The following is a 24,343-nucleotide window of genomic DNA, read 5'->3' as shown; positions in this document are numbered from 1 at the left end:
AGGGAGTTTATCTGTTTTTGAGGGTGGTCACAGAGCCCTTTTGGGACAGTTAAAGTATCCAGAGCCATCACATTTAATGTTATATTTTGGTCCCATTTACACACATTTATATATGCAAACAAAAATATTCTTGTCCATCTACTTTCAATCTCAAAATGAGGCTGGGTGCTTGTGTGCAATGAACATATAGAATTATATTGGCAAAAACTTTTTTCCTATTTGCAAATGACTCCTCAAACTGGAGGGTGAAAAACGGAGAAGCAATGTTAGACAGTATATTCTTGGAACATATTTGCAACTGATGTAGTTTGAATGAGTAACAGAAAAGGAGTTTAAATAAGAACACTTACATTTGTGACTACGTAAATGGAAAGAATTTTTTGCAATATGTTATTTTATTGATCTTTAGTTTACAAAACCAAATAAAAATTGGCTTCAGGTTGCAATTAAACAAAGATGGTGCAAAGGACACAGATGCAGAGTACATAATAACAAGGGAGGCACATCAAACAGGAAATTTATTGATACAAACGCTTCTCCCTACATAAGGTATTACAATTTATCTAATAGGAAACTAACAAAACAATGAATTCATAACGGACCATTCCTTAGAAAGGTCGGAACCTGACTAGGAGTGTAAAGATACATATTATTAAAAGAACAAAAATGAAGTGGCAAGTCATTTTCATTACGTTTGCTTCCCATAAGCAAACAAAAGTAGATGCGTTTTATCAAAAACCAATAAGCTCTTGCAGCATGACTTGACTAGTTATAAAAATGATTCACAGTGGAATGTGGAATGATAACAAAACAAAAACGTAGGTGCAGTATGAGGGCATATCATGTAAATAACTTTTTGTGTGTGTGCTTATGGACTGCAAACGTTAATTGTGGAACCTTATAAAAACATAAATAAAATCACAAAAAGAGCATAATATGCTCAACTAATTCCAGCACTTATCACCTTCTCAATACTTGGAATAGTAAAGTCTCCACAATTTCTGGTACTGTTAGGTATAACTTCCTGAGTTGATAAAACTGAGCATCAATATCCCAATGGCTGATGGTGAATCATCTGCTACAGTGGACAGAACAAACAGTCCAAAGTAGCCTTGTTCTTCAGTTAATATAGGAGATGTAAAATGCCAAACAGGTCAAGGGGAGAGAGGGGGGGTACAAAGAAGTGATGGCCTTGACAGAAAGCCAGGAAGAGACAAGTCAGCCATGCTAAAAGTTTCCAGAGGATGGTCTTGTTTCCTCATTTCCGGCAATAAGGGCATTTCTGGATGACAGAGGTCATGACTGATCTGGTCACTATTGATTGGAGAAGATTCTTGACTATCCTCTTGGTTGGAGCAAGGTAGGGAGTGAAGTCTGCAAGCAAACTGACCTTTAACGCAGGAGCAGGCATTATTCTGAGAGGAATTCTTCTTGAAACCAGCTGTGCTCAATAAGAGGAAATAAGTTATATCAGCAGACGTTATATAGCAATGAGAAAAACAGATGGAACAAGCTGTATTGTTATTGGGTAAAGCAGTAACAAGTAAACAGGATGATATAGGAAAGGAGCTTTCTTTCTGAAAGCAAGGCGTAACTTTAGTTTATTAGCACACAACTTTTACTTTAAAAGACACCATTTAAAAAAAAAAAGAAGAAAAAAATAGAAAAGGCAGAATTTGCACCCCGCCTCCCCCAATAAAATGGATTGGAGACGCAGAAAATATAAAATATTTAAGAAGCGCCAATTAGGGAGTGGTTGAGGACAGTAACCTCCAGCATGCAGATCAGTATGTCACAAAATTACAGGCAATAGAAATGCACTGGAATTAGCCTTACCAGCAGCTTCTTGGTCAAATACAGATTCCCGTAAACCAAATGCACACTCTAAATTTGGCACATCACATTCATACTCTCTAAGCAGGGGACAAAATACATATTCCATATTAGTATGTGTTCAAATTTTACCTTTGGAAAAATGGTTTTCTGTATTAAAAGTGTACACAAACAGTTGATTTTTTTTATATAATTAAAAAATAAATATTGCACTTCCGTAAAACACTATACGATGCATAGCATAAATAAGCTCTATCCTTCTAGAAGTTAGGAATCCTCATTTTCTACACCGGACAATTGTCATAACACGTAACCACTCACACAGACGTTGCATTCATCAGCTGCTTCCTCCTGCCCAAGCGACTCTGTGTGAAATGATCATAGCGCTCAGACTTCTTCCAGGCGTAGTAGTACTGTACGCACTCCCCTACTGACCGTGTGCGGACCTTGGGGAAAGACAGTGCGGGGCATTTATGAAAACTGGTGACTGCACAAAACAAAATGCTGTAACCCATTGTAACCAATCAGTTTCTGTCATTTTTCTACAACAGTTTTTCTATTACAAGGAAATATCTGCTTGCTTCATATGGTAGTCTTCATAAATGCCCCCAGTGAGTTCAGAGACTGCAATTTACCATACACTAGCATTTGTGGGAGAAACACTATACTATGTATACTATTTAGATATAAGCACACCCACTTCCCTTTCTAAAATTGAGTTACTTGCAATACATGTAGTATATTATTATAAATAAAATCCCAAAAATATCCTGCAGCACTGTATATGAAAGAGAAAAGCACATAATGATAAAACATAAATTGTTCCTGATATTTTTTCCAATGGCCCATCAAAAATAATTTATCTGCCTTGAAATATCCGCAACCCATTTACCTTGTTAGCTTGGATAAGGTGAAAGTTTTTCCCATAGACACGAAACCCTTGCTCAAAGCTTCTACATTCGTCCTCACTCCAAGCACAGAGGTGGCCTAAGGAAGACATAGGACAAAATACAAAGATCTAAAAGACATGCAATCATAATCTAGCTGGGCATTCATATTTTCATTATAACAACCAACATTCTAAAGTAAAAATCCAGGTCTAATTTAATGAAAAGATGTAGTACATGTATTAAAAGTGTGACAAGAGCTGTATGATTCGGTTTTATCATTACTGATTCATATATTCAATTACACATCACTCACCTTGTACAACCTTGACATTAAAACAGAGCCTTCGCAGAGCCTCCTCTGTGTGAAATCTACATTTCACCAACTCATAGAGAGCCTGATAAAAGAAAAACAGTCAATTACTCAGGTATCTGCATTTGTTAAAGAGCAGGTAATATATGATAAGCAGTACATGGGTAAGAAGGAAACAAATAGGTTGCAATCTCAGGGGGAATTTAATTAGCCATTCCGGAAACACTTTGTGGCCGATATATTTACAGAAATATCCGCTCATTTTTCCCCGAAGTGCAAGGAAAAATAAACGGATATTTCTACCATAATAACGGTAAGAGTGCGCAGCCTAAATGTAAGGAACATCGTGGTTAATTGAATCTGCCCCAAGAAAAGCAAATAGAGGACACAATCAGAAGAGGTTAGAACACAAGTAAAAGATCATAACTACGCTTGGCACAACCAATCAAGGATGGGCCATTCATTGTTCTGACCTGTTCATTATCCCTCACAAGTCCCTCATCTTGGCTATATTCCCCCACAGCTCTTTGTTGATATTCTGCTGCTCGACTCAGATAGTTCTCCACTTCTCTCTCTGGGAGGACATTGGGATCCCAAAGCAGTTGATCCTTCTCCTGTGAATCTGAAAAGACCACACAACTACAATTTAGTGACTTACCGAGTAGCTTCTCCAGCCATCTTTATTGTGGTTTACAAAAGTACAGATAATAAACATGTTGTATGTGATAAAGATCAATGTAACATACTCACTTTAGATACATATACACTGATAATATGGAGTAGAGAAAACTATTATTGAACAAAACTTTGGTAGTTGCTCCTTTGTTTTCTCTACTCCATATTATCAGTGTATATGTAGCTAAAGTGAGTATGTTACATCAATCTTTATTACATACAACATGTTGATTATCTGCCCAAAGAACCCATTGAGGTTTATATTCACTGAAATGACACAGTTGCTAATGATGCAGTAAAACAATTATCCTTAAAGCTTTCAAGCCCATACAAAACTTTGCCCAACAGTGGTTTAAATACGCTTAGCTGCAAGAATCAAATTCACCACAATACGTGACTGGAAGAGAGATTGTGTTGCATTTATGTGTGGTCCTTATTTAAAGCAGATTCACAACTAGCCCTATATCACGCACTGTGCTTTTGAAATGCCAATCTTGAGATGATCATTTTTATTAAAAATTAATTGAAACTGCCAACAGGAGATTATGTTATGTAGCACTTGTTAGTGCCTTATTTAAACCAGTCTAAGTCAGGCACATTTTTGTGTGGGCTTCGTAAAGGTCTAATGTAGAACTAAAATTAGGCATTTGCTTACTTTTGGAAATAAAAACATATTTTTGTTTTTTTGGGGAGCAGGATAGGTCCTTTCAGCAGCAGGCAATTCCTATATTACTTCTTTTTGGGGTGCTGCTTGATTGCACTACTGTAATTTATTAGTGTACCCATTATACTTACAGTGAAACCTCTAAGTATAATGAGAACAATGAAGTGGCTTTCTGAACTTTGTCAATACTACCAGGTAAACGGTATAAAAAAATAAAAGGGTTCTGTACTATCCTTTAAACAGGATAACTATTTAGTCAAGACCTTTCCAACAGAGTGCCAGGTCACATTCCACCACTGTAATTGTTTCTAATCAGAAGGTTCACTGTGTGTGTGGATTGCAAGGGTTTTTACTGACATTTGGTGTAAATTTCATTACAATAGCCACATTAAATATATATTTACTCAGAAAAATGTTGATGTGTTCAATACTTATTTCAATCGCTGTGTATATATATATATATATATATATATATATATATATATATATATATATATATATATATATATATATATATATACATATATACACACACACACACACACATATACATGTGTGAGTGTAGTAAATTCTAAATATAAGTCCTTTCAAGAGTTGGGGGATCACTGAAAGGTCAGTAAAACGCTGTACGCATACTTTAATCTTGCCCTGTACCGACATCAAAACCACACATGATAGTAACAAAGGAGGACACAGACAGTATGTATTGTTAATGAAGCAGCTATCATTAGCGTAGAGCTGAAAAGTATCTGAATACTGAAACCATATGCGAGGAGAATGTTCTTAAACTGATGTCAATTAACGTACAAGTGGGAGATCAGTGTAAGACAGGGCTGATCAAATATCTAATCCAGGTTTTATTGTGATGCTCTGGTTCACTGCAGTCTATACTTGTGACACAGACCACAAGAAAGAATTCTTGCCTCTTAGGCCAAAAAGCTTTGCAAATGTATAAACAATCAATATTATGCAGCTAATGAAGTTATCCCATGAAACAAAAGATCCTGTAACCATTGAATAAAAGGTCTACTTTAGAAAAAAAATGGTAAATCTTATTCCAACAGTATTATTAAAAAAAGTAAACATTAGCATTGAAAATATTGTTTGGCAAATGTGCAAATAAATAGGGAGGATCTATGTGAACTTGGTCATAAGTGAAAAATCCAATCATTTTGCACTCCGACTAAATGTCCAGATCTGACAGGGCACCAATAGTACAGTCAAACAATGACTCTATACACAGTTAGATACAGTTGTCGTCTGACCAGAATTAGTGTCTCATCTGACATCCGATAAATCCTGATAAAATGTTGATCGGGATTTGAAGCCTTTTTGGGTCCAGACACTATTCCATTTAAAGCTTGTTACATCTACTATACTAATTGGCTGGGAACACTCCAGTTTGCATGGGCATCTTTAGGAACATCCATATGATTTGTTAAAATATACTGCATAGCCCATGAGTATGTTGCCTCCAGTTCTATCTGTGTTAAAATTAGAGATGTTCACTAACCCAGTGTTATGGTTTTGGATCTGTATCGTATTTCCCCATGTATAAGATGCACCTTTTCCCCCAAAATTTTGGGTCTAAAAACTGGGTGCGTCTTATACAGGGGTAGTAGCGCTTATCCTGTCAGATGATTCCTCTGTCCGGTAAAGTCTTCTTTCTTCTATCCGATCTGATCCTGATGCTGGAAAGTCACTTACCATCCTCTTTGCGATGACCGGATGTGGTTGTGAACGGCAGTTGGAACGCACACTTACGGTTTCTGCATTTGGATTTTTCCAATCAGGACCTTGTCAAAGTCCTGAAAGGACATCCGGTCATCGCGAAGAGGACAGTAAGCGGCTTTCCAGCATCAGGATCAGAATGGACAGAAGAAAGAAGACTTTACTGGACAGAGGAAGCATCTGACAGGGTAAGGCAGAATTGACTATAGCGTTGTCTCTCCTCTGTATATGCTGCACAATTACTCTGTGAAAAAAATTGAGGATAATGTTTTTTTGCAGTCACCAATTACTCTTAAAAGACTATAAACATTATCCACAATTTTTTCATGATTTTTATAGGTGCGTCTTATACAGTGGAGCGTCATATACATGGGGAAATACGGTAACTGCCGCCCTCACGTGTATTGGTTTTGGATTTGTATTTTTTAGAAAAATTGCAAAAATATGCTAAATTCGCATAATTTTGTTCCTTTTTTGTTCCAACATTATTATTAACCTCAATATCACTAATTTCCAGTCAATTTTGAATACCTCACAGGTCACAATATTATTTACATTCACTTTCAGCCAAAGACTGCAGCGAGCTGGCTGGATACTAAGCGTCACAGCAATGGCACAAACACACAGCAGTTCACAGCACATCTAGGAAGCATTGCTACGCAGCTGTGGCAGACAAAAAAAGGGGTGCAAGATGGAACTGTCCTTTAACAAACTCACACAGAAACAGGATGGGTAGCAGGTACAGTTTAACAAACAAAGCATTTCAGTGACAAGGAATGCCACTTTTGTGGCTGAAGTGCGTGGTTTACTTGAACCCACAAAACAAGCTAACAATGGGCTTTAAGGCAGGTAAGCTAACAGTGCTGTCAATGAACTCCAAGACTGCAGCAAGCTGCCTGGTTGTTCTGTCGATTAGTAACAGCACAAACACACTGCAGTCCATAGTACATTTAGGAAACATTTGCCACACAGCAGTGGCAGAAAAGAAAAATGGTGTAAGATGAAATTGTCCTTTGGAACTCCCACCCACCCTTATGTTGGAATGACATAATATGATTGATGGGCAGCAGAGTAGACGAGGTTATAAAGCCAACAATATAATGACATTGACAGTATTATTAGGACATAAACTGCAATGTAGACAGTATTTATTAGGTTGACAATTCAAATGTAGACAGTATTATGTCCAAATCTAACCCTGTCCCTATCATAATACTGTTCACCATGTGAAATGGTGACCTAATAATACTGTTGAAACCTGAATTGTCAACTGTTACACAAGCTGAAAGACCAAGGTCAAAATGTCAAACAGTGCAAGATGGAATAGTCCTTGGGAAACATGTTAAAAAGGTTTAACAAACTCACACAGAAACATGGAGAGATAACAGGCACAGTTTAACAAACCAATGAGCTCTAAGAATGATGGCTTTTCACCTTGTTACCACCTCTTGCTTCAGTTGGTGACAGTGCAAATTAAATTGTTCTTGTAGCTGCAGCAATCTAATCGACAGAGCAACGGCACAAACACACAACAGTTTATAGCACATCTAGGAAACAATTCCACACAGCAGTGGCAGAAAAAAAAAGTGGTGCAAGATGGAATTGTCCTTGGGCCCTTCCACCCACACTTATGTTGGATCTTAAAAAGGACATGTACACTTTAACAAATCAAGCACTTCATTGACAAGAAGTGGCACTTTGTGGCTGAAATATTTAGTTTATTTGGGCCCCCACAAAACACACTAACAATGGTGTGACAGGATGGACCGCCTATGCCATTCTGTCTGTTGTTGCTGTTGCCAGTTCCCTTTTGATATCCCAAATGCTCCCTCTAACCACAGTAAGAGGGTCTTACAAATGCTGCCACCACTGGACTCCTTACTACTACCGGGTTTCTTCTGGGTAGCCGACGTTGCTAGTATACCCCATTACTGGTGTACCTGGGCTGGTACCTCATCCTATGGATCAGGGTTGCTGTGGATGGAGCCCCCTGACCTATCACACTGGCCATAGCGGCTGGGTAACTGGCAAAGCGAAAGTACTGGAAAACTGGGTCCAAAACTCAGAACAGCCGGGAACTGATTATAGCTGGGTCTAATCTGTAGATCACAGGGATAGAGAAGTTTCCAAGCTGGTCATTGAAGCAAGTGATGTTTATTTGCTCATACTGGCTGAAGGTACCAGTGAGCAGGTCAGATGAAACAAGAACGATTTTCAATACAAAACAGTGCTTTTTTTATACAATTATTATCACAGCCTCACAGGTTAAGCCAGCCCAGAGTTATTTTTAGTACCAGGATGCAATATGTTTACCCAAACATGGATTTATATGTAAAGCTAACAATATTTACACTTATCTGTGATATCCTAAAACTTGCTGTGATTTCCTGCATCTTGTTTTAGACACAGAGAAAATCTAACAGCAAGTCTAATTAAACCTGTGCCTCCAGGTGTGTTTGGACATCACACATCAAAAGGTCTAATTAACATGAGATTAACATGGGTCCTTTCTTCAGACAGTTGCAGAATACACATTTCCTCCACTTGAGAATTCCCAAAGAAAAGTTATAAGATCCCAGACAAGTCATTTCCATACAACAAATTTACACAAAAGACTTCCTCAACAAATGCTTATTGTATCAGATATATCTTGGAAATAATGCATTACCTCTAGCAAAGTTAAAACAAAACAAAACGAATTTTCCTCCCCTGGTCTCAGAAATAAAAGATATTTCCTTTACCAAAATACACACAATATCAAAAATAAGTACATTTGTAATTATAGAAATAAGTGCCCTGCGCTATATCCTTTAAATAAATTTATACCATAAGTTATTTATAAGTGATCCAGTCACAAATGGGCTTAAGGCACATCATCCTGGTGGCACTCACTATCCCTGCCACCCCGACAGTAGTATGCCAGACTTGAACATTCCGAAAATGACATGCCCTCCCTTAGTATAATTGCAACTGTAAAAATAATGACATTTTATAACAGTGACTACTCAAGATCCCGGTAATAGCAAATCACGCCACCGGAAAACGTGACGCTATTTACTGCTGTTAATGGGGTGTAAAAGAAAGCACCAGCTGTACAATGTGTTTGTAAACAAAAAAACACATTGTACAGCTGGCACTTTCTTCTATACCCCCTTAACAGCAGTAACAGTAGTGTTGCGTTTTCCAGTGAAGTCATTTACTAGTAAAGGATCTTGCATAGTCGGCGTTATAAAATGTTATTTTTTATAGTCGCAATTATACTTCGGTTGGGCATGTCCTCTTCGGAATATTCAAGTTGGGCATATTACTGTCAGGGTTAAACTCATCGTTAAAAAGGTACCCAACCCAATCATCCTCACAAAATATTAATTCATCCCCGGCGGAATCCACCATTACAGAAGTCTCTGTACTTTGATGTAATTGGCGGTGAAGGCCTTCCTCGTGGAATCTGTAGTTCATTTTGATGAACATCATCTTTTCCACATTTTTAGGAAGTAGCCTCCTACACCGATCGCCGACAAGGTTCCCAGCTGAAAACTTTTAAGTACAGACTGGAGGGTGAACAGCTTAGCAAAGCGAATTTGTACATGGGTTTCCAAATCAAATTCCCTTTTTTTCTCCCAGTATGTAAAGGGACTGTCTTGACGTGTCTTATTGTACGGTGCCGTTAAAATAATCCTCCACCATCCTTTGAATGTTGATAGTTGGACCAGGTGGAGAAATGACAGAGGTGTCACTGTTTTTGGTCAATTCTTTTAGAGCAGATGTCAAAATGTTGTCATCCTGGCAAAGCGAAGTCCAAAAAAGTTAACACAATTGCTTTGTTTCATCTCGTCTTTCACGTTTTCCAAAACTCTAATCAAGAGAATTACTTGGCTGAAGCTAGCAGTGTCTGAACTCACTTCACAGGTGACTACTTCTAATGGTTTCAGCACCTTGCACAACACGGAAAGTATTCTTCACTGCGTTGGACTAAATACATTCCCCATCTTTCCCAATGTCACGGCTTGTGGAGTAAGCGTGGAAGGCTTTTCGCTGTTCCTCAATCCTCAGAAGCATATAAAGGGTGAAATTCCACCTTGTTACCACCTCTTGCTTCAGTTGGTGGCAGGGCAAATTAAATTGCTCTTGTAAATGGTGCAATCTCCTACATGCTATTGCAGAATTCTGGAAATGTCCCAAAATTTTACGGCCACAGACAGATTCTCCTGCATGTCCTTGTCATTTTTCAAAAAGCTCTGCACCACCAAGTTGCTTGTGTAAGGAAAACAGGGAATGTGATGGAATTCACCCAGCTGTAATGCTCTCACAGTATTGGTGGCAATATCACATAATGCCACCATTATCACTGCTTGTTATGTTAAAAAAATAAGTTTCTGATTTTCCCAAAAGCTTCCCATGAACTCTCTTTCAAATGGTGTACGTTGGATGAGGTTCCTAGATGGTTAAGGTCCTTACCTCTACTGACTGTGGCTTTACAAACACTAGAAATGACTAGACAACCGTTGTTAGGATATGGGTAAAAATAATTTTCACACATGAGAGGTGGATTTTTTGGTCTTATCACTGGCAAGAACTGCTTCCACTGGTGCAGGACTTACACAAACAACATTATCGTCGTCATCAACACTATCGTCAGCTACACAAATATCCCCCCCTTATCCTGTTGCAATTCCAAAGTGGCATCCTGAATATGTGTATCACCGGCTACACTTGAGCTGCTCATCCACACGGGTGGCGTACATATGTGTGCTGCTGATTCCAACGACAATACTTATCCCGACATATTGAGTGCGAAGATGGGGACCCCGACATTCTGAGAATTTTGATTGTTGAAAAAAATAACTTTGAATCACTGCGGCTGTGTAAGAAGCCTGCAGCGCAGAATCACGTGAGTTTTAAAGCCGGCAGTATTATTGCGCCTGTAGAATGTAGTGAAGAAGATTTCTATAATATACAGGCGCAGTCTCCTTCCGTTGAACCCTTAAGAGGCACAATAATACTTTCGGTGTTAAAACTCACGTGATTCTGCGCTGCAGGCTTCTTACACAGCCGCAGTGATTCAAAGTAATTTTTTTCAACAATCAAAATTCTCAGCATGTCGGGGTCTCCATCTTCGCACTCAATATGTCGGGGTAAGTGCTGTCGTGGTAGTCATGTTCGGGATCATGACTACCACCGCATCCACACATCTGCAGAAATGCTGAAAGGATGCTTCTTTACAAGTACAGTATCAGAAAGGTCAGGCGTACACATAGCACTCGTGGATAGACTCTTCTCAGGGATTTGTATAATTTCTGAATCTGAATATACAGTTTCCTCTAATGCCTGTAATCTTCCAGCTCAGCTTTTACAAGTAAAAGTATCTGGGCACCACTTTTGAGGCCTAACATTGTCATGACTGACCTTAGAAGATGCCTCACTGACAATTGCAGAACTAGCACTCATACAGAAAGTTGTAGCCCTGATTCTTTCCTTGCTACTGTGTGTGTAGAATTGCATGTTAGCAATTTTATTTTTTCTGCAGTTAACTTTGCGTTGATTACAGGTGTTTTTCCTTTACCAAGGTAAAAGGTATTTTTTTACATTTTCATTTCCCTGACTTAATAACACTATGCACTTTAACATAGGCTTTAGTAGATGATGTAGAGGGATTACTATCAGCATGGTGCTCCTGGTTTTCTGTGGACTGATGTGAATCCATATTGATGGCACAGGGCAATGTGAATGGAGACTTTAAAGAACACTGCCAGCCCTATTATTTCTGTTTCAGCACTGACCACTGCCAGCTCTCCTGTTTGAGCCATGACACAGTACAATGTCACTGAAGACTTTTAAGAACACTGCCAGCCCTCCTCTCTTTCATTAATGAAGCTGCCCAACTGCACTGGAGACTGTCAAGAACCCTGCTATCCCTTCTGTGTCGCTCTGTAAAATGGCGCCGGAACTCCATGAAGGGCGATACTTATAGAATCCAAAACTCGCAAGATCCGACGATGAAACAATGACGTTTTGCCTCGTTTTCAGTTCCAAGTGCGCACAAAAGTACGGTGGCGGCTTTCGCGCGGATCTGTAATGTGCGGGTGTCCTCGGTTTTCGGAAAACCGAGCATCTCTAATTAGAATAAAATAAAATGTCTACAAGGTAATGTTTCCCTGGTACTATGTACCTTCCTGACTTAAAAAGACTCTCCCTGACTCTTATGACCACTGTTGGCGGAGGTGCTCCCATGAGGATACTTTCTTCCATATATGGTTGTCGTGTCTAAAGCTGGCACTTTTCTGGGCAGATATCAACAATTTGATACACTTGGTTCTCCAGATCAATTTGCCTTTGGAGTCTAAATTTTTTATTCTACCCCTGGGTGCCCCCTCAGCGACCCGTCATCAGAACAAGTTGACTAGACATATTGTTTCGCCAGCTACATGCCAGCTTCCCCCCCCCCCCCCTCTCTATCCAGACCCTAATTAACAGTTTGGCAGGTACAACACATGGAGTATATGATTAGCATTCTCAACAATCTTCCAAATCCTTTCTTTCTTCCAAGCTCGCTCACCCTTCTCTTGACATTGCTCTCTTCTTTGTCCTTTCTCGTTTTGCTCTATTTCCCCCACCTCATGTTTTGCCCACTTTGGAACAAGCCACACCTCCACTATCTTGTCTTCTCCCTTCTTCCCCCCTCCGTGACTCCTTAAAATCTTATCACCTGTTGTAATTAATTTCTTATACCTCCGACATTGGAAGTTATGTCCGTATGCTGGTCGCTGTAATTCTTCCAATACTTCTTACTGTCTTAGTACTGTATACTCTTAGTGTGGGGTGTATTTTTACATGACATTGTAAAAATAAACATTCTAAAAAAATAAAATAAAGTATACCACATAGCTATTAGTTTGCTTCCAAAACTTTGTTTCCTCTTACTAAAAGGAGACCAACCTAACCCTAACCTGTAGCAAAGCCAAATATACACAGTTATCTCCAAACAGTTCCTTACCTCTCCCACCTGTTGGGGTATATCTCATATATGGGAGTTGAGGCTCAGATCCAAACATTGCTTCCTGAGAAAAAAAAGGAGAAAAAAAAAAAGTGGTTAATATGTACTGTTTATTCAACCTTGAGTTAATAATTCAAAAGGAGTTCCAAATAATAAATAAATAAAAGTACGGTCATACGCATTCCTAATTGCATTCAGCCACAAAAAGCACTGTGAAGCTGTCAGGTAGGGATATATTACAATGTGTCAATTGTGAAATGCTCTGGTGTAATTATATATTACAATATATATATATATATATATATATATATATATATATATATATATATATATTAAAAAAAATGTATATGGCTGAAAGAAATATGTCCTGAAAAGTGCCTGTGTAACACAAGTTTATTTATCACCTTCTCACTTTAAAGACTTTTCAATGCTAGATTTACACTCTTTAATGCAATATCTCCCACCAGTTACACTAAAGTGCACCTGTCTGCTACACAAAGTGGCACAAAGTGGAGGAAGACATTTTGCCAGCTGAACCAAAGAAAATGCAGCCCATCAATTCAGGAAGAGCCTGTGATATCATAGAGAATGCGGCCTTATTAATGAGTACTAAGTGACTCCATTGTGCAACAGTTTCCTGAATGGAAATGCTTAAAAGCTTTTACAATTAACGTAAGTAAAATGGTCTTAGTTCTCCTAGTCTGGTAGATAAATAATATAGGATGGATTTATGCCCTCTGTTTACAACTACGTAACTATTTCACTACAACTCATAATACTGCTCCTGGTCGTTACAGGTTTGTATGCATTGAAGAAGTTGTGACATCGCTGATTTCACTGCAAGTCATACTTAGTAGTATACAAATAAAGAAGCCTATGTTTCCATATTAGTTTGGTAACATGACATGTCATATATACACACAAAGATGTAGTAAAGTTGTTTCAGTGAACGGATACATTTTAAGTGGAGAATCTATGCTATTTTGCAAAACTTCTAAAAATAAGGCAAGTTGCTTCATCTCATGAAAGATCTGATTAGTTTAGCTAGCTAAGGATATTCATGTTAATTACAAAAACAAGGCTGTGGAATGATGAATCTTTCGCATTTTATCCCAACTGCGCAGGTCATATGTTACGGTAAAGACCCAACCTAGTACTTTGCAAAAGAATAATTTGCAGAGCAATCCAGGCACAACAATACTTATAAGGATGCTTTGCTGCATAATACATACATATGGTAGGCTGAAGAGAGTGCGCAGTGGAATCTTTACCAAGATCTTCATGCAGTTTGTGATCTTACTCAAAAAGTTACTTCTGGAAAAACAACTACTTGTGCCTTGTGTTTGTTCCTGTAGTCTGTAAATTCGACTGAGCAAGACCCTATATCACCTTCTGCTTAATTTTATGTTTCAATATTGTTATCACAGTAAGTTCCAGTTTAACTCTTTTTTTAATTGTACAATATCAAATACAATAAATATTTAAAATAAATACATATGCTGGTGTACAGTGTTTTATTTTTTCCCCCTCTCTCTTTCACATTTAGATAATATAAAAAGTATATTTACATATAAAAATCTAGAATTTAATGAAATAAACATAAAAATATGAAAGCAGAGATATATCTCTGCACATCTCCGTTTATTAAAAATACAATTACAATATTGCAAAAACACTAAAACACTAGATACTTAACACTAAATGATCTAAAATTGTTTAAAACGTAAAATAGGAAGCGCAGCAGTTCAGCTCTTCTCCGGCTGTCATTCCTTCCTCGACACTGAATTGCTGCGCAAGCGCAACAGCGCAGCACTTCTCCGGCTGTCATTTTAAAAATGACAGCCGGAGAAGAGCTGAACTGCTGCGCTTGTGCAGCAGTTCAGTGTCGGCTGCACAGTTCCTCCAGTTCCTGCGGACCGTTTCACGCCTGGAACAGGCAAGTATAAAATGAGATAATTTTTTATTCATTTTTTTTTAGGCAATTCTGAGGCCATAAGAGTCATTGGGGGCATTACTGTGGCATAAAAGATAATGGGGACATTACTGTGGCATAAAATGTATTGGGGGCAACTGTGGCATACTATGTGTTTCTGGGGCAACTGTGGCATATTATGTGTTTTTGTGGGCAACTGTGGCATATTATGTATTTATGGGGGCAACTGTGAAATACTATATATTTCTGGGGGCAACTGTGGCATACGATGTATTTATGGGGGCAACTGTGAAATGCTATATATTTCTGGGGGCAATTGTGGCATACTATGTGTTTCTGGGGGCAACTGTGGCATATTATGTGTTTCTGTGGGCAACTGTGGCATATTATGTGTTTCTGGGGGCAACTGTGGCAAAGTATGAATTGGGGGCACAACTATGTGGCATAAGATTAATTGGGGGCACATTTATGAGGTATGATGTGAACTGGGGCACTACTGTGCGACATAACATTTTTTTTTTGCTGGTCCCTTACTGTTAACATGATATTAGCCTCATAAAATGAGAAATAATTATATATATATATATATAGCCGCCGAGAGGGGAGGGGGCGGCTACAAATTGCCTGGGCCTGCTTGGTGGCCCGAGTCCCCTCTGGAGAACTAATTTTGAAAAAAAATATATATATATTTTAAAAGTACTTTTTTTAAAAAATTGTTATTGAGTGCAGGGGGATCGGTAGTGGCTAAATCCCCTTCAGCTCAGGTACCTTCAGACGCCAGGTCATGTGACTGCAGTGGTCACATGGTACTCGGCGGGCTGCTGGATATCTTCCCATGCTGTGCAGTGGAGAATAAGGTAAGAAAAAGGTGTGATGGAGAGGGGGCATTTGTGACGAAAGGTGATGGAGAGGGGCATGTGTCACTAAAGGTGCCGGGCAGGGGAGGGGGACAGTGGGATTAAAGCATGTGGGCAGAGGAGACATAGGTGAGCAAAGCTGCTGAGCAAGGGTGCATGTGTGAGTAATGCATTTTTCTGTAAGAGGGTGGCCTGGTGCTTTTCACCTGCTAGATTTCCCCCCAATGATGTACTGCCACACCCCCAATTGTACAACCACCTGCACGGTAAAAAAAATGCGGCACAACATTTTTTTAACCATGCTTAGCTATAAAGGAGGACCCATGGAGTTGCTGCACTGGGGCCATGAATTACTCTAGGCAGTTATGTATGTATATATATATATATATATATATATATATATATATATATATATATATATATATATATATATATATATATGTATATATACACATACATACATACATACATACATACATACACACACATACACACACCTGGGCTTGTCTATTTTTTAGCCGGCACTCCGATAGAAAAAGAAAGCTTTCTCCTCTATGGATCTCAGTTAAGTTTAACCACAAGAATAAGAGAGAGCGACAGAAAACAAACAGAGGAGGAAAAGAATCTGAACAAAAACAAAAGACTTAAACTTATCACCAAAAAGAAAACCTAGAGTGTAAAAAGTGGGTGCCAAGTGACTCCAAATGCACTAAGAGAAAAGGATTTAACATAAGCATAAAATCTTCTTGACAGTCATTGGAGGACATAGGATATCATGGTGAAGTCCCAAAGCTGCCTTAATGGGTTGAAACGCACAGGTGAAATAGCACAACACAGATTTCTCTCAAAACTTGCATCCCTAGATGCAAAATTTAAACTTATAAAATCTGGTATACATGTAAACAAAGGACCAATTAGCTGCCAGACACAGTTTCTCAGTTGAAGCTTCATGTCATGCCCAGGGATGCTGAAAGGGATGAAGGGGAACAAGGGGCAAAAATTCCTCTTGGCAGCCCTAGCTATGCCACCCAAGAAACGCTCACCAATCTGGTGGAGTGAGCCCTGAGATTCTTTGAAACAAGCTGCACTGCTCCTCTATAAGACTGTTGGATTACAACCATGATCCATCTAGCTATGGTTACCTTAGAATCCGGCCAGCCCCTCTTATGTGAATCATAGAGGAGTAAAATATCCTCAGTCTTACACATGTCTTGAGTCCTACAATCATAGGTCTGCAATGCTCTGACCACAACCAGAGAGCCCTCCTACTCTTGACCAAAGCCAGGATGACAATGCTCTGATTAAGGTGGAACCTGGAAACCACCTTTGGCTGGAAGGAAAATTTGGTCCAAAGAACTGCCTTATACTCATGGAAAACTAGAAAAGGAGACTTATAGAACAATGCTGCCAGCTGTGAAACTCATATAGCAGCAAAAAAACAAACAAAAGAAAGACAATCTTTTATGTCAGATATTTAAAATCTACATCCAAAGATTCAAAAGGTAAATGCTGTAGAACATTCATGACCAAGTTGAGATCCCATGAAGCCACCAGATGGACATATTGAAGTTGTACAGAACTACACCCTGCAAAAATGTGTGGACATTCAAAGGCAGTCTTCCTTGATAAAGAGAGTGCCAAGAACCAAACCAGTGTCTAACGTCTCTTGTAGGAACATAACTAACCTCAGTAAATGAAAAGAAAAAGTAGGAAACCCTTTCCTCTTGCACCAGGAAATATATTTACTCCATACTAGCAATTTCTGTTCAAAATAGGTTTCATTGCCTGAAGCATGGTTTGCACCACAATCAAACACTTTGCTTTAAGGATTATGGCTTTAGTAACCACGTTGTTAAAGCTAGCCGTTCTAAACCATGGTGTCGAAAAGGCACTTGTATTAGTAGATCTGATCGGATCGACAGACGCCACAACAGACCCACCATCATGGAGATAATGTTGGTGTACCAGGCTTTTCTAGGTCAATCTGGAGCTACCAGAATGAGCCAGAACACATTATCTCCACTATCAAAGCTTTGCTATTGAAGGGAACAGGAAAACCAGAGGAAACCTCCAGGGAATTCACATGGCATCTACCAACACAGGCCTTTGATCTCTTGCTCTGAAAAGCTCACTCTTGTGGTTCAACCAAGATGCCTTTATGTTGACACCACCTGTCCACTATCTGGTGTCTCTTTTCTGCCCACTAAAAGGTGCTGCAAATATCATGCAAGAAGACTCCAGGTTCCGCCCTGGCATTGTCAGCCTGTGTCTTCACTGCAATTCCTTGCAGCAGATGCTCATTGTTGACCAGAGTGTAGAACACTGCTCACAGTTCAAACAAATTGTTCGGAAGCATGGATTCTTCCAATGTCAAAGGAACCTGAAAGCTTGAACAGTTACAGCCACCCAACCCCTGGAGTCAAGTTAACGATTTCCTTTAGGCCTGAATCTTCTCCAAGGATAACTACACCCTGTTTTGGGTGTTTTGAAAAGAAGACCCAAAAATATCATGCTTCAGAATCCATCTGTGGAATTCCAAATTTTGTATAGTTACCTGTACAAGGGACAAATTCTTGGATGGCAACTCTGCCTTGATGAGAAGATTGTCCAAGTAGGGAATGGCTGTCACTTCCTTGGACTGAAACAGAGCCACAATGACCACTATGACTTTGGTAAAAACCCATAGGGCTGTGGAAAACCCAAAAGGAAGAGCCCAAACTGACAGTGATTGGATTGAACAGCAAACCTGAGAAGGCACTAATGTACCTCCCATATCAGAATGTATAAATATGAGTCCTTGCTTTCCCAAACCATCAAAAACTCGTCCCATTCTATGTGTTGCTTATTACCGATTTCAAGAATTCCACCTTGAATATGTGCACCCGATGCTGGGTGATTATTTCAGATTCAAGATGGCCCTGAACGGACTGTTGAGTATTTGGGGTTTTACTCCAACCTGTTTTTGATTAAAATCTTATTGATAGGCAAGAACTGGTAAAACCACCCCAGAAGAAATCAGGGAGTGATCTGCCTCCTGCATAGCAAGATGCCTTGGTAAAACCTTCTGGATGGAGATATGCGTAGATCTATTATGTATCCCTGATCCATTATTCCTCTTATCTAGGCATCTGTTGTAGTGTTGAACCACCAATCCTGGATGAGGATTAGACTGCCCCCCCAACCTGGAAGGACAGAATGTCATTCATGCCGACAGCTGCTCCAAAGGCTTGACTGCTGAATGTCTAGTAGCCCAAGCCTGTCTCAACCTTTGCATACCTCCCCTATGGGAAGAAGATTGGCCCCTGGGGTGTTGAGTCCTTGTTCTTTCCAAGAGCCATTGGACTTGAGAAGCATTAACAGGGAGAAAAACTATTTTACCCTGTACATTGACTAATGACTTTATCAAGTTCCGGCCCGAAAAAGACACCTCCAGAGAATAAAAATAACTCCAGAATTCACTTGGACTCCACATCCGCCGCCAAGACCTTAATCCAGAGAGCCCAATGAGCCAAAAGCCCAGACCTCAATTACTGCTGCATCAAAAGCTGCCTCTTTCAAGTACTCTGCTGCTCCTTGCTCCACCAAAGGGAGCAATTCAGACTCCAGCTTGCCAGCTAACAAGCCCTCCGAGACCCAGAGGCTAAAATTGGCTGTAAAGAGGCCCCTGCTGCCACATAAATGGATTTTAGGATGGCGCGAACCAAGGGCATCCTTAAGAGTTGATGCATTGTGAATGGAAATAGTGGTTGTCTTAGACAACCAAGCAACAGGGGTGTCCACTTTGGGAGGCATTTCCAATTTAACTATACACTCAAAAGAAAGAGGATAAAAATTTTGCAGCAAACAGGATCATTCAGCATGATCAGCATGATTCAGCATACAGTAATTCATTCAGTTGGGAGGATAGGAAGAAGGAAACAAAACCATTCTCTTTGCCTTCCTTTTAAACAGAGAAATCTCTGCAACCTCAGTGTCCTGGATGTCTAATACCTGATGCACAGCATGTATCAAATAATTCACCCCGTTGGTCAGAAGGAACTTCTTCCCCAAAAGAGGAATCCTAAAAGCTCGAACCTATGAATAATTCGACCTCCATCTCGGAGGACCAGTCAGAATCAACGGACCCACCTAGCACCTCTGAGCTTATAGTCATCCACGATGTATGCTGACAAATGCCTCCAACAAGCAGCCACGGACCACTGAGAGCAGCCGATGTGGCTCAGTATATAAAGAGTGAATAAAATAAAATTAACAGAAATACGTACTGAAGTCATCAACTATAGAAAAAATGCCCCCCACACTGCCGAGCACGTAAACTAAACGGAGGTCCTTGCAGCAGAAAGGTATAGACAGAAGTTTAAAATAGCTCGCCTGGATCTACACTATACCCCAAGGAATCATCAAGTATCCATTAATGGAAGCCTGAGAAACATAATTTAAACATTAAACATAAAAAAATTCCTCAGTAATCAGAGCCTCATTCTCTAGATAAAATCAGACTTTGCGAGAGCCCTTGCATCTGGTGAGAAGTGATGTGAGGTAAAGGATGGGGATACAGAAAAGAAAGAGAGGGATAAAGGCCTGATATATGGGGGAAATGTAAATATTTGAATATTAATCAGGAATTTGTTTCAAAAACCATCATGATATTGGGTTGAACACTTTTGCTTATTGTTTCTATATCGGGGAGAGTACCTTTCCTATCGAAGATGAGCATTTCCAATAATTCTGACCAAACCATTTTAATAAAGGAGGGGACATTTTCCTAATATTTCTTTATGTTGGTTTTATAATGCTTAAAATCAGAAACCAGAAGTGCAGCTTCATCTTTTACTAGATTTACTTTAAAATTATTATGTATTAAAGTAACTATTTTATCCCAAAATCTACTTAACCTTTCTGCTGCTACACAAACTATGATATAAAGTTGCTTCAAGAGCCTTACATTTTAGGCGTAATTCTGTCTTCCCGTCATCATAAGTTTACATTATCTCTCTGTAAGTAGGAAGTTCAACTTGTGTTCCTGATTGTACATTTATATGTTTCTACTGTACAAATATAAAATATTAATAATATTACTATTATTAATAAAAAGCCAAAGATAAAGAAAAAAGCATCTAGGCATTAAGGTTATTATAACCAAATTGAATATATAAACTTTGTTTTATGAGTGTTACAGCTCCTGGTTGTAGAATTATCCCAGGGACTCAATGCAGGATCTCTTACATGCACTGAATTGGTAAAAATCATTTTAAACCATTCTAGCTGCAAGGCCAACTGATCAGAGCTCAAATTAAGGTTTATTTAAAGGGCCCCAATGCGGAGTGCTGGTCAGTATGTGGGATAGCTCTCATGGGGGAGTGGTAGGCTTCCCACCAAGAACGTGCAAAAAAACAGTGAAGGGCCAAAAGCGACGTAAAATAAAGATTGTGAAGTACTGAGTGTCTTTATGGGTGAGGGGGGGGGGTAGATTTCTGTCTTTTTTTGCTACTACTGGAAATTGTTTATTGGTCATGGAGCTAGCTATACATAATCCTTTTCCACAATTGGAAAATATACAGAAAGCTTATGACCTTGCCCCCATGAAGACAGAATATTGTAATATTGCATAGTGTATCTAACAATCAAATAAGCAAGTATTTACTAAAATGGCACTTTATGCCTACCAGATTAAAACAAACAAAAGTGACAATGATTTTAGACCACACTGATGTTAGAAAGGACAGATTCCATACACATTAGTAATGTTTGGAATCTTGAAAGAAATATTTTTTTAAAGATGTCCTTATTTCAGCTTTACCTCAGCCCTCATCTCAGACTCCACTGTCCAGTCATCTGGAGCTGGTAAATAGAAAAATGTCAACATATTAATTCCACAGCTTCAACATTCCATCACAGACTACACAACTACAAATAAGTGAGTCCAACAAATTTGTGAACAATTCTATTGCAAAAGCATATGTTCATGAGACGAAACCTAATTTCCCATTGTATGTGCTAACTTTTATACACATGGATTTACAGAGACTGAATGCAATGAAAGAAAAAATATAATTGCTCCATTTTGTCTGAATTTTATTTAGGAATAGGGTTTTAGGCTTTCGCCCAGCATTTTATAATTATTTAACGCCTCTGCTGGGAGAATATTCAGTGGCTCTCTTTCACTTTCAGTAAAGGAATTCTTCATTGTTACCTTTCGCACCCCCTTCTACATTTTCAGATATGGTCTTAATCTAAAACTGCATTTCTACCTGTGTGCTTAAAACTGCATTAACCATAGCAACTTATTTGGACCTTGAACAGTTTGGAGCCTTTTTTCAAATCGTTATTCTGTAAGTGGGAGAAAATTTAATGACAAAATTCTGGGCCAACATTTAGCATTCTCAAAATAAAATTCAATGACCTGAACTTTGCTCTGTAATAATACAATGTACTGCATAACACTATATTTTACCAAAAACGTTTAATTCTGCAAATGGGACAGTGATTATTTCCCCACTTCATATTCACAAATGCCTTTTCTGTGTACTTACAGTCAGCAAAGCAGGGAGAGAGATCCGTGGACCCTCCAGAAGCCAGGGAGGGCGACATATGTGTAGATTGAGCAGAAACTTGTTCCTGTGCAAATAATGGGGCATTTAAACAAAATATATCCCTAAAAGTTAAACATTTTATTTATATATCAGTGTAGACTTCATGAATCCAGGAGTGTTTTACCTTGTTTTAGTGGTTCTTACCTGGTGCAGACAGACAAGGGTCTGTGTGGTTTCAGATAGAGTATTCTCTACTTCACTGTCTGATAAAAGGTCTGATGCTTCATAGCCATAAAATGACAATAAATCCTGGAATGCCAGCTCCTCTTCTTGCACCTCAAACAAGAATATGCTCTGTTTAATCACCCCCCCAAAATCTTCTGTATTGCTGACCTCCCTCTCTGAGCCTCTTACCTGTATGTCCCGAGTGGCCCACGATGGTTGCTGCTCCTCCTGCGCCAGGATCTCAGCTAATATAAACCCTTTTTGGCAGTGGACCACTGAAGGATACAGAGCAGGTGAAGAGGTTACAGTTTGAAATAAAGTGTCTGTAGTACTGCATGTGGCCAGATGGTGTCCCTAAAACCACACAAAATCCATACATTTTTATCAGAGACTACAATTCTTTGAGATACCTAATCCTTTATCTATTTACAGTTGCAGTCTCAAAAAAAAAAGGAATACACAAGCAGGATTTACAGTACAACTGAAAGTCTAATATCATATCAGGGTTGCAGCTACTTCTGAACTGTTGTCTAATGAAACCAAAGCATCAAATCTAATAAACTGAAGTAAACTACTGATAGTTGAAGCAGCATGACGTTCTATATTCTAAACTTCTTATCTTCATAGGTATTTGCAGATGTTGCAAAAAGAGAAAAGTTAATCTAGTGAAACAAAACAAATAGTGTTAGAACACTACATGTATCTGGAATTTTTATTATACACCAAATTTTCTATTTGCATAATTTCAAAATCCACAAAGAAACCCTATTCAATATTTATTTTTTTAAACCATGCATTGGACTGTAAGCTCTCCAGGACCGAGTGTATTTGACCTTTGACAAAAATAGGTACCTTTCATTTAATTTACATATTTGTGGTGCTAAATAAAAACATACAGTGCATTTATATTTCACACACTAGTCAAGCTTTAATGAAACTTGCCCATTCCCTTATTCTGCACACAGTGGTAATTTGTTTTGTGACCTGGTTCAAGGATTAACAATAAAACTGTTAATATAAAAATTGGATGCAGTGCAAACTTGTTGTTTAAACATAACAAGGACACCAGATGTTACCAAATTGTTACATTTGTGGGAAAAGTGGCAAACACCATCATACGTGTCAGTGTTGCCTTTATTGTAAATGACTGATACATGCAAGATTGAGGCTGACATACAGATTTCTTATATACACACACACTTAAACGTAGGATTCAAGTAATCATGTATACAGCGCAACATATTTTCATTCACTCACTCACTGCCTGTTACTGAATCACCACTGCTATGTATACGAATGAGCTTTACACTATCCGCCATAAACCATTCGTGTATGTGCATGCACTATATTCAGCTATGTAAAACTTCCGTCACCACCCAAGATGCCGCATGCATCGCTATTTAATCTCTCTGTCCCCTCCCCGAAGGGTCCCTCCGGGCGGAGCCAGCCCCGGTGGTGCCACACCCTAGCCCCGGTTACCTCCAGCCGCCGAGCACCGGAGCAGGAGGAGCAGCGTGGCCCGGATGTGAACGACGAACACGATTGGCAACTAGGCGGAAGGGGGGCGTGGCCCAGGTAGAGGCATCACGTGACGCGCACTGCTAAGACCCCCAGTGTTACTAATTAGTGAGTAGTGAGAGCAGGAGACCTGTGTATTAAATGATCACCTTCATTATACAGCAGCCCCACCCATAGGGG

General features: G+C 39.1%; 1 protein-coding gene across 1 annotated transcript; it reads right to left on the bottom strand.

Moving 5' to 3' along the window:
- Nucleotides 1-367: 367 nt before the first annotated feature.
- Nucleotides 368-24,094, bottom strand: LOC142151057 (mesoderm induction early response protein 2-like). The gene is made up of 12 exons (XM_075206353.1): nt 23,907-24,094; nt 22,835-22,920; nt 22,625-22,756; nt 22,421-22,505; nt 21,688-21,728; nt 13,098-13,161; nt 3,507-3,655; nt 3,037-3,118; nt 2,726-2,820; nt 2,155-2,279; nt 1,837-1,913; nt 368-1,441 (listed from the first exon to the last, which is right to left on the bottom strand). The coding sequence occupies exons 1-12, from the start codon at nt 23,983-23,985 to the stop codon at nt 1,155-1,157; spliced, it is 1,302 nt and encodes a 433-aa protein (XP_075062454.1). The 5' UTR covers nt 23,986-24,094; the 3' UTR covers nt 368-1,154.
- Between the last annotated feature and the right edge of the window lie 249 nt (nt 24,095-24,343).

This window comes from Mixophyes fleayi, chromosome 1, assembly GCF_038048845.1.
Source record: "Mixophyes fleayi isolate aMixFle1 chromosome 1, aMixFle1.hap1, whole genome shotgun sequence".
In the NCBI taxonomy this organism is placed as follows: domain Eukaryota; kingdom Metazoa; phylum Chordata; class Amphibia; order Anura; family Limnodynastidae; genus Mixophyes; species Mixophyes fleayi.
Note: the sequence above shows the minus strand (reverse complement) of the source record. Positions and strands in the feature narration are given on the sequence as shown.